This window comes from Colletotrichum paranaense (assembly GCF_030867605.1).
Source record: "Colletotrichum paranaense strain IMI 384185 chromosome Unknown Scaffold_6.1, whole genome shotgun sequence".
In the NCBI taxonomy this organism is placed as follows: domain Eukaryota; kingdom Fungi; phylum Ascomycota; class Sordariomycetes; order Glomerellales; family Glomerellaceae; genus Colletotrichum; species Colletotrichum paranaense.
In genome coordinates, this window is record NW_026848964.1 from 3,359,609 (window position 1) to 3,374,443 (window position 14,835).

Here is a 14,835-nt window from a genome sequence, read left to right on the forward strand (position 1 = left end):
AGCTGGACAACTACTCAGTACCCAACATTGCACTGTATGTCATGCACGAGTCTGCTTCTATGCCTTGTACTTAGGTTGCTCCTCGCTCAGGATGTGTTATGTAAGCGTATCCTGTAAGGTCGGTTGGCGGGGGAGGGTGCAGGTGCCCGCATGCCTACCCTTTCCTCCAGGTAGGTGCCTTGAGGTAAGGAAGGTAAGTACCCCAACCCCCATCCCCAGCCCGAACTAAGGTAGATGGGACTGGACGTCCGTGAGACTCGAAAGCCCATGTACCGCATCACCTGCTACCCACGGATAAGAAGAGTCGGGCACGGTAGTGGGTACTTGCCCCTCCCCGTCCGGCCAGCTCAATGTTCACGCGCGGCGCCTTCCGATGGGGTCACGAGATCGCCCTCGGGGCGTCGACCGTCTCTCCTTTGTGCATCTCTATCTTCTCTCATGCTGTTTACTACATAGCCCTCACTGCTGGCTTCGATATAGTCATCATCCTCGTCCCTCATCCTTGGCTCTCCAGTGGACCAGCCATCGGTAGTCACCGACTTGCCTTTGCATGCCTTGCCTCTCAAGAGATAGCTGTCCCCATGTGCTCCTTACCTTCCACAGTATACTCTAGCTTTGTCTTACTTGGACTCGCCTCCTATTAAACTTCATTTCGTCCAGCTTCCTTTCCACGTCTCCCGTCTCTTCATCCTCTCCTCCTCTTCCTCTTCCTCTTCCTCTTCCTCCTCCTTCTCCTCCTACTTCCACCTAGTCTCCGGTCAGAATCCCCGTCCCTCCTGCTCAATCTTCCCTCGTGAAGCATCCCAGCAATTTGTCTACGGTCTCTCACACTCCAACACAGCGCATTTTTGAAAGACGCGGGCGACCTTCTCACAAGACTTCTCTCTTTGTGTCTTCTGCCGTTGTAGTGTGACAACTAGAAATTGATCGTCATGAGCCACCCTACCGTTGACGATGGCTCTTTGGCCGAAGTCATAAACTCCTTGAAATCCATCCAGCAGACTCAATCTGACCTTGTGGCTGCTGTCGACTTGCTGAACCAACGATACCAACAGCTGCCTGTTGATTCTGATGCAGCCACACTCGGTCCGAATCCATCCCTCAGCGAGATCCCTGAAAGATCTCGAACCCCCGAGCCTTCCGATGCCGTTGGTGATTCTGCCAAGAGCTCTTCGTCCGATTTGACCTTGCAGGCCCCAGCTTTGCCCTCGTCACCCAGCCAGCGATCCGGCCTCACTTCCCGCATCATCCTAACGTACGTTTCCAGCTCCTATGGTGCACCGCTTGCCGCCTGTCACCATGGCAGATCTTTCTCTGACTGATGCTCTCATTCTAGGACTTATCCAAAGCAGATCGGCATCAACCCTCTCCCCATGAATTGGGGCGAATCGGACCCCCATCGTCGTGGGCCAGTTGTTGTTTCTCGTTCATCTACCACTATTGGAAGACGTAACGGTCCGTAGGCCCGGCCCCCTTACTTACGCGTAACAAGCAACATTAGCTGACACTTTTGTCTATTCTCAAGCTGTCGGAGGTCAGTAACATACCTTTACCTGTCTACTAAGTTGTCTTGAACTGACAGTGTTTACAGCCCAGTGAGTGACCCATTCATGGAATACTCTTTTGGCCATCTCAAAAGGAAGAAAATGAATTTTTGCGGAACAGAATAGCTGACAGTGGACTCGCAGCGGTGGTTCTTACTCCATCTACTATGCTCTGGCTGTTGCCAGCAAGCAACTTAACCTCGAGCATAGGTGAGCCGTTTTGTCGCCAAAACCAGTACGTGGACTCATTGATTCTAGACCCGACTTCACCAACACGGAGCCGGCTGCTAAGATTGGCCCCTTCCCTCAATGGGGAGATCCCAAGAAGATTGTCGCCATGGATCCCTGGGGCCATCTGTCTCCCTGGCTCTTCAAGGACACTATCGAGAAGCACAACGGTGAGTAGATACATTAAGCCTGCACCTTTTACAGCATGAGATCTTGGACTGAATCGCCATAGTCGACATTCGCCCAACCATCGCCATCACCAAGGCACATATGAAGGTACCGTTGCGCCTACTGGAGTGATATTACGTCCCCTGACAATGTTTAGCTTCCCGAGCTGGAGGAGAGTGTCAAGAGTGGAAGACTGTGAGTGAAGCCATGACCAGGAGACGGTGAGCGTCGTTGTAGGGGCTGACTGGCTAGTGTTCCTGACGGCAAAGTCTGCTTGAACGAGCTTGGAGAGCTGGCCGTAACCAAGTTCGCCGTCGAGCCGGTATGTCAGCTTCCCAGCTACTGATTCAGATTGTTTGCTGACGCTCTTCGCACAGGTTTGGTATCTCCCCGGCGTAGCTGAAAGATTCGGCATCGGTTCGTCAGGCTACAACCATCTGGGAATCTATCAGCAGCTAATTGCAAACAGATGAGGGGGCCTTGCGAAGGTCTCTTTTCGAACACACTGGTGGCAGCTACCCCGAGGTAGATGGCCCCTGTTACCTCATAGACACACAAGCTGACCATTTGTCATAGTTGATTACCCGCAACGATATTAAAGTGTTTCTGCCCCCCATAGGTAATAGCACCCAGGCTTCGAGCAAGAGGATGAACTGACAATGTGTATCATCTAGGTGGTCTGACAGTATACTGTTTCGGCGACCCGGCCAAAATGTCCGACGAGTCAGTACGACTGGCATTGCGAATCCACGATGAGGTTTGTCGTCTCACTGCTACGGGTAGTTTTGCAATTAACCGTAACGTAGTGCAATGGTAGCGACGTTTTTGGATCCGATATCTGCACATGTCGCCCTTATCTCATATTCGGCATCGAAGAGGCAGTCAAGGAGGCGCAGAATGGCGGGAGTGGTGTCGTTATTTACTTCCGAAAAGAGGGCAGAGCCCTCGGTGAAGTGACCAAGGTGAGCAATGCCGAGTTCCAAGATTGATTGTGCATGAGTTGATGACAGTTATATAGTATCGTACGTACTCTCTTGCTTGTTTGGCATCAGAGCCTTGCTCATGTGAAGACTACACGCGGGCGACCGAGGCTGCACGTTTCATGATAGGCTGCTAACTGACCACGAAGTCGTGTACAACGCTCGTAAGCGCGGAGAAGACCGAGCATCGGACTACTTCAAGAGGACAGAGAACATTGCTGGAGTGAAGGATATGCGTTTCCAGGCTCTCATGCCCGATATCCTGCACTGGCTCGGAATCCGCAAGATCGACAGAATGCTGAGCATGAGCAAGTCAGTAGCTCCTCCCCATCCGAGATACCATGACGCTGACGTGAACCACAACAGCATGAAACATGATGCCATCGTAGGACAAGGGTAATGGCGATTTTTTTACGTGTCAGTATTTCAGATCTTGCTGACAATTTCTCTAGAATTCCCATTCACGAGCGTGTCGAGCTCCCCGAGGAGTGGATTCCCGCAGATTCTCGCGTCGAGATTGATGCAAAGATTACTGCAGGTATGCAAGTGAGAAGGGGAGCGTGGCCCGCTGTCAGTGACTGATGAGTTGCTATAGGATACTTCACCGCCGGAAAGCGCATGACCGAAGAAGAGTTAAGAGCTGTGCAGGGCAGGATGTGGGAAGAGTAAGTCTACCTGCTTTCCCCGCGTTGCAGGCATCGTGTATGACTAACCAAATCCTTCCTTACTTCACAGTCTCGACCATTAGCTCCTGCAGAGATGCCATTCGCTAGTAGGAGGGGCAAGTAAAGGCAACATCGCCAGCTTCAGGTGATTACACACGTGGTTGTGATACTTGGCCCACATGATGTATGAAAAGGCATCGGTGAGAACCGATGAAGCTCCTATACAAGTCGGTGCAGTGTTGGCCTCTGCATGGAACACCTGCACCATTGCCAGCAGCAGTGGCTTCATAGAACATGCAGTATAATCCATGTGTGGTATGCCTACCGCATGCCAGTCTTGGACCGGTAGATGGGAGCCAGGTGAGGAGTGGAAATCCGGATGGATGGCACTTTGGCGAGCTGGTAATATCTGAAGCCAAACTGCATGTATCTAGACAGACGCAACACTTGTGGTCAGGAACCAACCCCGCGCCCAGTGAGATAGCTTGCCTGCGTTGAATTGACTTGTCTAGCAATAATGCAAGGGTAACCGAACCAGCTGCAACATATGTAATGATTACACAGAGCCGCGAGAGTCTACCAGTGTCTAGAGGCGACGATCGGCCGTGATTGTCGCACCACTCGGCTGCGAAGAAACCAAGCTGGGGTATGGATAGGCCCGACCTTGTCTGTGGGCTGACCGGGGGTGTTCCGATGCAGAATCCTTTGGTGTACGGATATACTACCGTGACTACTTACATATTAACTTACAGTTGTGCAGTATAAGGTACGGAGTACAACGGCTCGAGCAGTGTAGCATGTCCTTGACCGGTCTGGAAATGTCATAGCCATGGGCGGTCTTGATTGGGTTCGACTGAGCGGGACCTCATGGGAAATGGTCAACGAAGCGGTTGGCAACCCCACAATGGCTGCAGGCGTGACGCCGGCCATGCATGGCCTTTGCGTATAAGTGCCCAAACAGACGCTCACCGACCCATACAACACCAGACACATAGTTGGGAGCCGGTTCCCCATCAGGCACCGGCCATGTGGTCCAATGATGGGACGCTGGTACTGTCAGCGGAAAACCGTCGACCGGGCTCGCCCGTCCCCAAGGAACCGACATTCCCGCCGAGTAGCCGGAGGTGATGGCTTATTGTTAACGCGCACGACGCCCACTTGATGAGGGGCGCAACATAGCAATCATGGTTCCTTACCATCCCAGAGCTGTTGCATTCTTGCAAATTCGATCGCCGCCGTGCCATTATCGGTCTCACCCAGACTTGTACCAGGATATCTGTTCAACGCGATGGCGACCGTTTCCCGGGACCTTCGAGACACGGACGGTGTGCGGAGGAGAGAGGCATCACCTCGGCCGGACCGTCGACGTCGACCAAGGCTCCTACGAGCCAGCGCGACGGAACCTACCATCACAACGACATCCAATGCCAGCCGTGGCGCCATTTCGAGCCCGCAATCGTCGCAAAGGGCCACCGAACTCCTCAGCCGCGTTGCCGTATGTTCGGGTCATGCTCCCGAATACTCACCGACGTCGGTGGCCGCTCCCCATATGGCGTCGCTCAGCGCCGAAGACATGACCATTCCAACTACAAATCGAGTCCAGGGCCATCGAGAACACCTATCTTGTTCGTAGACTACCACGATACCAGCATCCGACGATCAAATTACTGATACCAGTGTGGCCAGACTCGAACGGCTATTTCAGCTTTCCAAACTTTGATGCGTGGGATGGAGAACGGCGCAGTGATGACAAGGAAGAGGACGTATGAAACGGAGAATTGTCGTGATCAGTCGACATGAAGGGACTTCCCTGAGTGGGTCCAATGCTGTTACTGGGAGTTTCAGCACCCAATAAGCGTTCTACGTGAATACAGAACAAGGCGAAGAAACAAGAGACACCGGCCTAGAGACGTTTTGCTCCCAGCTGGTATTCGAGCAAGGAGGAAGCAAGAACGAGAGGAGGGGAGACGGCGCGAAGAAATAAGAAATAGCCCGGACAACGGTACGGAATGGTCGATCTGAAAGCATCGACGTTGATGAGACTCAAATATGGTTCGTTCTAGCGCCAGGGCGTTGATTTTGGGTCGGAATCGGTTGAGGAGTTACGCATTTTCCTCTGAGAGACGCGAAAGCCGCGTTGTTCGTTCAATGGCGTTGTGGGATTTTGTAGGATATCCAGCTTTCCGAGGCGGTTCTAGGTGTGATACCCGTACGTATGTCACAAACCGGACGCAAAAATAAGAGGGTACATAGGTTTACACGGGTGGTAAGAATGTATGCGTAAAGTAAAGATACACTGCCAGCCTTGTATTGTCGTGCTTGTTCACGGACAGACCTGAATGAGTGTAAATCTCGGTAAGGCGGGAGACCCGTTCACCGATCACCACAATGTGGAGGCACAGGGCATCACACCCACCTCACCTTGCCCCAAAGGCGGGGCAAAGTTCCAACAGTTTGTACCTGTAAGGCCTTCCATCTTGACTAGGGGGCCGGAGCATTGTGATGACATGTCACTGGCCAAAGTGGCCTTGAAAAGTCAACCAATTGGAGGCACTGGATGAAAAGTTGCAGAGACACTGACGTCTCAGAAGTGGAACTCTTGGGGCTGGCTTCAGCGCCAAAGAATTGTGAAAAAGTGCACATCACGTGATTTACAGTGCTAAATATGGGATCGATAGCTGATTACTGTGCTTCTCGCTGACGAGGTCCACGAGGTGCTTGCCCTGGCGTGGTCGGGGCAGGGGCATGCACAGTGCTCCATGCTGGAAAAAAAACCCGGATTACATAATTCGAACGGGGCACACTCGCTAAGAATTTCGAGCCACACATTCTCGCATCTTGAATTTTATCACCAGCGAAACCACCACCCCTCCAAACCTTTCAACTACTCAACGTTCATCCGCCAGACAATTAACAGCCGCCCAAAATGGCTGTGGGAAAGTGAGAATAACCACCTCTGGACGAATTGACGACGATATGCCGCCGACCGCAATCGTCGTCGCCCAGGCGCAGGCCGTCAACAGCAGCTAACCAGTTTTTCCCTCGCAGGAACAAGAGATTGTCCAAGGGCAAGAAGGGTCTCAAGAAGAAGACCGTGGACCCCTTCTCCCGCAAGGACTGGTACCAGATCAAGGTATGTGTTTTGCCGCTGTGCGAAATAAGTCTCGATGCCTTTTTGCAGTATGCTGACTGGTTCTTTTCTTCTCTCCCACAGGCCCCTGCGCCTTTCAACGTTCGCGAGTGAGTTCTCAGTCCAAACCCGACGTGGATCACGATTCGACATCCAGCCATTGTCGACAGCCGAGCGCGAGAAGGAATTGAGCCATCGGATGGGTGCTGACTGCGCGTGTCTTTTAGTGTCGGCAAGACCCTGGTCAACAGAACCACCGGTCTCAAGAACGCCAACGACGCCTTGAAGGGCCGCATTCTGGAGGTCTCTCTGGCTGATCTCCAGAAGGATGAGGATCACGCTTTCCGCAAGGTTAAGCTCCGTGTCGACGAGGTCCAGGGCAAGAACTGCCTGACCAACTTCCACGGCCTCGACTTCACCTCCGACAAGCTCCGTTCCCTCGTCCGCAAGTGGCAGACTCTCATTGAGGCCAACGTCACCGTCAAGACCACCGACGACTACCTCCTCCGCCTCTTCGCCATTGCTTTCACCAAGCGCCGCCCCAACCAGATCAAGAAGACCACATATGCTGCCTCTTCGCAAATCCGTGCCATCCGTCGTAAGATGACTGAGATCATCCAGCGCGAGGCCTCTACCTGCACTCTCACCCAGCTGACCTCCAAGCTCATCCCCGAGGTCATCGGTCGTGAGATCGAGAAGTCTACCCAGGGCATCTACCCCCTGCAGAACGTAAGCACTTTCTTACTGGTGCCACTGGCCCAGTGACTAAATGGTACTAACAACCATCCCAGGTCCACATCCGTAAGGTCAAGCTTCTCAAGCAGCCCAAGTTCGATCTCGGTGCCCTCATGGGTCTCCACGGCGAGTCTGGCACCGACGACCAGGGACAGAAGGTTGAGCGGGAGTTCAAGGAGCGCGTTCTTGAGGAGGTTTAAAGGAATCAGGCCCTGCATGATGGATGCTCCGGCAGAAGGGGACTCTGGCTCTACCGGCCGGGAAACAAATCCGGCATTGTTTTAGGTCGTTGCACATGGCGTAGCATATAAGGCGGCTGCGGGTCTAGGGTACCTCAAAATGGTAAATGGTCAATTCTTCAAAGACACTCTGCAATGTGTGTATGCAGCCTGGCTGCGAGTTGTCTAGCACAGGTATGGGAAATGCGAGGCTGCTTCCCTCACGGGATTCTCGCGCTCCAGCTCAAGCTCCGCTGGTGGCCTGGCCATCACGACTTGGCTCATATCCCCTCACTTTTAAAGAACACGACCTACGGGGGCCGCCTGACCAATCCTCAGTGCCGTGGCATACGAAAAGTCCCTTGTGGGATTGAGTCTATAGCAAGTCTATGTGGCCCGAAACATTTGCCTAGTCAAAATGCATGCCCTTAACCACACTCGCCTATTATGTCGAATAGTTTGCAGGGGGATGAGTGAGACGACTACAGCAGCCTACTTCCCAGAATCCTTTAGTCTTGGTTCTTTAGGAACTCAACGACCGCTACCGAGGAGTGATCAGTATTGTGACTATTTCTTTAAGATAAAGTGCTTGTGTACCTTGACGAAACTCCTCAGGTTTCTCCGAAATGCACCAGTGCCCGGCATCAAGATCTACTAGTCGAAACTTGGGGAAAAATTGCCCAACCGTCGGCAGGACGTCATCAGGCACGTACTTGCTTTTGGTTCCCCGAACAAATAGGGCAGGCTTTTCGAAGCGAGTCTTCGTCGGGTCCTTGAATGGGAAATCGCCCATATGGATTAAGGACCGACTGATGATGTCGAGGGGCACCCGGAACTTTTGCTGCGGCTTGCCAGCCTCGGGCCGATACAAATTACCCAGAAGAAACTGGCGAATAGGAAGAGACTGCAGCACAATGGTGAGCATGGTTGATCGAGATTGATCGAGCAAACCCTCTAAGAGTAAAGTGGAATAATCTCACGTCCTCGTAATCCTTCAGGATTTCGTCTGCTTCAGCCTGCTTCGTGATGTTCGCTGCCTCAATTCTCTTCAAACCCTGGATGTACTTGCTAAATGAGCTCTCCAAGACAGCATCGACAGGTGCATTGTCAACAGCTATGATATCTTGCACAAGTTCGGGTGACTTCAGAGCAAGGGTCATGGCAGCCTTGGCTCCCCTAGGAATGGTTCATCTCATTCAGCATGCAGCAGCGTAACGCCCTCGCAGATACGACTCACATCGAGTGGCCGATGACTGAGGGCAGCGTCAGTCCATGCTGGTCAATGAATGCAGCAACGTCGTCCGCCATGTGGACATAGTCGTGCTGCTTCGCGTGAGGCGATTCGCCATGGTTGCGTAGATCCTAGTCAAAATCTCAGTGAAAACCTTTCCGAAGTGCTTGCGGATGCAGTCTGTGAATCTTACCAAGGCATACACTGGTCTACCTAAATCACGAGCTAGAACTCTACGTGGCGGTCAGCATGCCGTACCAGAGCCTTGCAGTCATAGATGAACTCGCTTGCTGATACTCCTGTTGTTCTTCTTGGATCCGAAGAGACCGTGAAGAAAAATGATGGGGTTGGAGGACCCGCCGACAGGTCGCTTGCTGGGCTCATGCAGGTCATAAGACAACGTCAACCTGCTTTGCGAGGAATATGTACGCCGTGAAGTCAGGCCGATGCTGAGACTGCGCCGCATGACGACCCAGGAGAATGCCATCATGCTCCGAATCTGAGGGTTTGATGACTGTAAGTCTAACGGCCATGGGCCATATCTCTAATTTTGCGCCTACGTTGTGGGTCGTGATAGATGCTCAGTCCAGTGACAAGGAATAGAAGTGATATATAGAGGTGTCACGGAAGGGACTACGGGCAGGTTAAAACACTGCTATATTGGCCTATAAACTAGAAAACTCAACATAAAGAGGGAAAAGTAAAATAATAGATAGAAGCTAGCGAGCTGGCCCTTTAGGCCTAGCAGCCTAGTGCGTTATATAATTATTAAAAACTTAGTTTTATAGTTTAAGGCAAGATTATAGGGCTTATAAGGCCCTAATACTTATTATTATAGTATTACTTCTCTTTAGGGTCCGGCCTACCTTATTAAAGGCTATTTTTACCTTTATAAATAAGCTAGTTTATTAAAGTTAATATTAAGTTTTTATTATATAATAAACTTTATAACTAATTATAACTAGCTATAATTAATATAATTCTTATTAATTATTAATACTAACTAGGTTTAAAATATTAATAACTCTATTATAACATATTAATTACTTTTTAAATAATTAAAAACTACCCTCTATAACTTATTTTTTTTAATAACTTTAGATTATTTTTAATCTCTCTAAATTTATTATTTTATTATAATAATATTCTTAAGTTTATTAAGTATTTATTTTTTTATTCTATTTTTATTAACTACGTAGGTAGTTTTTAATATTATTTATATAATATTAATATATAATATTAATAAATATTCTTACTATTTTAATAAAAAAGTTTTTTTAAAAAAAATTAAGATTTTTTTTTTATAAAGTTTATATTTATAATTAAATATTGCCGTTAATAATCCGTAGTTATAAACTTTATAAGAGGGAAAATTAAAAAGGTAGAAGATTTTAAAAAATAGTTTATTAAAATAGTAAGAGTATGTATTAATACTGTGTATTAATACCGTATAAATAAATCGAGAACCGCCCGAGTAGCTAGTAAAAGTAGAATAAAAAAAACAAATTTATAATTAAATATATTCCCTTAACGGAGTAATTTACTAGGGTCGTATTATATATTACGTGTTAAAAAAAAACTAAGTATATTACGCTCTATACTTAATTATTAACTAAAATAGTAGTTAACAAACTTAATTATTATTTCTTTTTTATTAATAGTTCTTAACTTTTTATTACTAATTTAGAAAGCGAGCTATACTTATTTTAATATATATAAAACCTCTTAGTAGTCTATTGAGACAGTAGGAATGTCCATTAATACTGTGTACTAATACTATGTAATCGATATCGAGAACCGCCCGAGCAGCTAGCAAAGGCAGAATAGATAAATAAAAAATAAAACCTCTTAGTATTAGCCCGTATAAATAACTAAATCTTATATTATATACTCTTTTTTATTAAAAATTAAAAACCCCTTTATTTTTTTTTTTTATATTTATAATATAGCGTATATTAGAGGGATTTTTAATTCTATAAAATATAATTTTTAAGTTAATATTAATATACTAGATTTTAATATTTATATTAACCTAATTATTTAGAGCGTTTATATTATTATTTAGTTAATTTTTTTTTATTCTACTTTTATTAGTTACTTAGGCGATTCTAAATATTATTTATATAGTATTAACATATAATATTAATATATATTTTTACTACTTCGATAGACTATTTTTTAACTTTTTTACTTTTTTTAACTTTTCCTTTTATAAAGTTTAGGATTATTAATAATAATACTAAGCACCTAATATTATTATTTTATAAGCCTGCGTACTTAGTTAAGTTTACTACCCCTCTAAGTAATAATAGCTTATAATAGTATAATATTAAAGATTCCCTTATTATTATTATTAAAAATAATACTAACCTTCTTATTATTAATATTTATTATACTTTTAACTTCGATTTATATATACATATATTTTAATTTTAGCTAAGTGGGCGGCTTATAAAGTAGTAGCGTTGGGCGCTTAATATCGCCGTTAATTAATACCCGCTCGATGTCTAGCTATAGTTATAAACTTTATAAGAGGGAGAGTTAAAAAGGTAAAGAATCTAAAAAAAATTAGTTTATTAAGATAATAAGAATGTTTATTAATACTATATATTAATACTATATAATTAATATTAAGAATTACCTAAGTAGTTAGTAAAAGTAAAAAATATAAATAAATATATTCTAATTATAATTATAAACTTTATAAGAAGGAAAGTTAAAAAAATAGAAGATCTAGAAAAAAAATAATCTATTAAAATAGTAAGAGTATTTATTAAAATTATATATTAATACTATATAAATAATACCGAGAACCGCCCGAGTAGCTAGTAATAATATAATAAAAAAATAAAAAAATAATAGCTATTAATAATAAGACTTATAAAAGTTGGTATTATTTTTTATAATAATAATAAGAGTATTTTTAATATTGTATTATTATAAGCTATTATTACTTAGAAAAGTAGCTAATTTAGCTAAGTACATAAGCTTATAAAATAGTAGTGTTAAGTACTTAATATTACTATTAATAATTTATAGTTATAAACTTTATAAGAGGGAAAGTTAAAAAAAATAAAAAATCTAAAAAAAAATAAGTTTATTAAGATAGTAAGAGTATTTTTTAATATTATATATTAATACTATATAATTAATATTAAGAACTGCCTGAGTAGTTAATAAAAGCAAAATAAATAAGTAAATTTTAACTTTAGTTAGTATTAATAATTAGTAATCCCTTTAGGGTCTAGCCCGCCTTATAAAGGGCTATCTTCGCCTTTATAAACAAGCTAGTCTATTAAGGTTAATATTAAGTTTCTATTATATACTTTAGTAAGACTTTATATTAATTAATAATAGCCGGCTATAGCCGGCTATAACTAGTATAGCCGTTATTAATTACTAATATTAACTAAACTTAAGATATCAATAACCCTATTATTTATTTATTTTAATTTTACTTTTATTAACTACTCAGGCGGTTCTCAGTATTATTTATACAATTTAATATATAGTATTAATAAATACTCTTACTATCTCAATAGATTTTTTTTTTTTTATATTTTTTACCTTCTTAAATTTCCTTCTTATAAAGTTTAAGATTATTAACGGCGATAATAACCCTATTATAATATATTGATTTCCCTCTAAATAGCTAAAAACTATCCTCTATTTTTTATTTTTTTAATAATATTAGAATTTTTTCAATCTTTTTTAATTTATTTTTATATAACGATATTAAAATATTTATAATATTTAGGAGTTAGTTAGGTATTTTAAGGTTATTATATTATATAAGCTAGGTACTAATTATAATAATAGCTATATTAATATTTCTAATTTTTAAATTAATAATATTTAATCCGTATTTCTTAAGATAATCGTATTATAGTTCGGGGTCTTTTAGTATAATACTTATAGGATTAAACTTCTAGTTTTTAAAATATTTTTTATTTATTTATTTCACTTTTACTAACTACTTGGGCGGTTCCTAATATCATTTCTATAATATTAATATATAATAATAATAAATACTTATACTATCTTAGTAAATAATTTTCTTTTCTATTTTTTTAAAAAAAAAATTCTTTTTATTCTTCCCTTTTATAAAGTTTATAACTACGGATTATTAATAATAATATTAAGTACTCGACGCTATTACTTTATAAGCCCGCGTACCTAGCTAAGTTAGTTACTTTTTTAAGTATAATAACTTATAACAGTAGTATTAGAAATACCCTTATTACTATTGTTGAATAATATCGACCGTTTTATTATTAATATCTATTATACATTTAATTTCGACTTATATATATATATATATTTATAACTTCGATTTTTTATTAGAGTTAAAAAACGCTACTTTCCTTACTATTTATTATTATTATATTATTATTATTATTATTATTATTATCTAACTATTTATTTATTTTTAAGTATTTAATTTTATATTCTACTTTTACTAACTACTTAGGCAGTTCTTAATATTATTTTTATAATATTAATATATAATATTAGTAAATACTTATACTATTTTAGTAGACTATTTTATTAAATTTTCTTTAACTTTCTCTCTTATAAAGTTTATAATATAACTACGGATTATTAATAATAATATCAAGTACCCGACGCTATTACTTTATAAGCTTATTACGTACTTAGCTGAGTTAGCTACCCTTTTAAATATAATAGCTTATAATAGTAGTATTAGAAATACCCTCGTTATCGTTCTTAAAAATAATATTAACTTTATAATATTTACCCTAATATTTTTAACTTTAACTCGTATATATATATATATATTTATTACTTCGTTTTTTTAATTAAAGTTTAAAAATACTTCCCTTATTATCTATTATTATTATACTATTATTATTGTGCTATTATTATTATATTATTATTATTGCGCTATTACTATTATACTATTATTATTACGCTATTATTATTATTATTATTATTTAACTATTTGTTTTAAGTATATTTTATTAAAATACCGAGACGTTATTAATAACTCGTTGACCCTTAGGGCTTTTTTAATAATTAAAAGTTCGATTTTACGAGTATTATTTTAAATAACCCCGAGTTATAAAGAGACCGCTTTAATAAATATTATATTTATAATATTAATTTATAAAAAATAAATAAATATATTATAATAAGTATTGCCCTTATTAGCACCTTTTTAATATAATAAAATAATATAAATAAGCCTAGACTTAATAATATGATTAAGAGCTTAGAAAAAGCGTAGTTAAGTATATTAAATAGGAATATTAAAAAGAGGTTATTATTAAATAAAATAAAGAGAGAAAGCCCTTTAGAGTCCGGTCCGCCTTATTAAGGGCTATCTTTACCTTTACGGGTAAGCTAGTTTATTAGGGTTAATATCGAGTATTTTTATTACGTACTTTAATAAAACTTTATAACTAACTATAGCCGGCCGTAGTTATTATTAAATACTAATAATTCCGCTATAATATATTAATCGCCTTTTAAATAACTAAAAACTACCCCCTATTTCTTATTTTTTTTAATAATATTAGATTTTTCTTCTTAATACTTCTTAATTTACTTTTATATAGCGATTCTAAAGTATTAATAATACTCGAGAGTCGCTACGTTAATATACCTTTTTCTGATCTTTAAGTTAATAATATCTAATCTATATTCCTTAAGATAATCGTACTATAGTTCGGGGTCCTCTAGTATAATATTTATAAAATCGAACTTCTAGCCCTTAAAGTATCCTTATAATCGATAAGTTAGTATCTCAGTATTTTAATAATATATATTTAAAAATAAATAAACGATTTAATAATAATAATAATAATAATAATAATAATAATAATAATAATAATAATAATAATAATAATAATAATAATAATAATAATAATAATAATAATAATAATAATAATAATAATAATAATAATAATAATAAT

General features: G+C 40.9%; 4 protein-coding genes across 4 annotated transcripts; 3 read left to right on the forward strand and 1 right to left on the reverse strand.

Moving 5' to 3' along the window:
- Nucleotides 1-932: 932 nt before the first annotated feature.
- CPAR01_08796 (GTP cyclohydrolase II) lies at nt 933-3,668 on the forward strand (the record flags this gene model as incomplete). The annotated part of the gene is made up of 16 exons (XM_060493063.1): nt 933-1,255; nt 1,337-1,459; nt 1,689-1,754; nt 1,803-1,942; nt 2,005-2,048; nt 2,098-2,135; nt 2,193-2,262; nt 2,318-2,357; nt 2,410-2,465; nt 2,517-2,559; nt 2,615-2,697; nt 2,747-2,916; nt 3,050-3,316; nt 3,373-3,458; nt 3,516-3,585; nt 3,656-3,668. The coding sequence occupies 16 exons, from the start codon at nt 933-935 to the stop codon at nt 3,666-3,668; spliced, it is 1,632 nt and encodes a 543-aa protein (XP_060349433.1).
- A 1,205-nt stretch (nt 3,669-4,873) lies between these two features.
- CPAR01_08797 (uncharacterized protein) lies at nt 4,874-5,354 on the forward strand (the record flags this gene model as incomplete). The annotated part of the gene is made up of 2 exons (XM_060493064.1): nt 4,874-5,210; nt 5,263-5,354. 2 exons carry the CDS (start codon nt 4,874-4,876, stop codon nt 5,352-5,354), a joined length of 429 nt encoding a protein of 142 aa, XP_060349434.1.
- A 1,157-nt stretch (nt 5,355-6,511) lies between these two features.
- CPAR01_08798 (ribosomal S3Ae family protein) lies at nt 6,512-7,650 on the forward strand (the record flags this gene model as incomplete). The annotated part of the gene is made up of 5 exons (XM_060493065.1): nt 6,512-6,525; nt 6,634-6,718; nt 6,767-6,825; nt 6,943-7,444; nt 7,507-7,650. The coding sequence occupies 5 exons, from the start codon at nt 6,512-6,514 to the stop codon at nt 7,648-7,650; spliced, it is 804 nt and encodes a 267-aa protein (XP_060349435.1).
- A 527-nt stretch (nt 7,651-8,177) lies between these two features.
- CPAR01_08799 (uncharacterized protein) lies at nt 8,178-9,386 on the reverse strand (the record flags this gene model as incomplete). Its single annotated transcript, XM_060493066.1, has 6 exons — nt 8,178-8,209; nt 8,266-8,572; nt 8,649-8,844; nt 8,906-9,030; nt 9,093-9,124; nt 9,197-9,386. The coding sequence occupies 6 exons, from the start codon at nt 9,384-9,386 to the stop codon at nt 8,178-8,180; spliced, it is 882 nt and encodes a 293-aa protein (XP_060349436.1).
- Nucleotides 9,387-14,835: the final 5,449 nt, after the last annotated feature.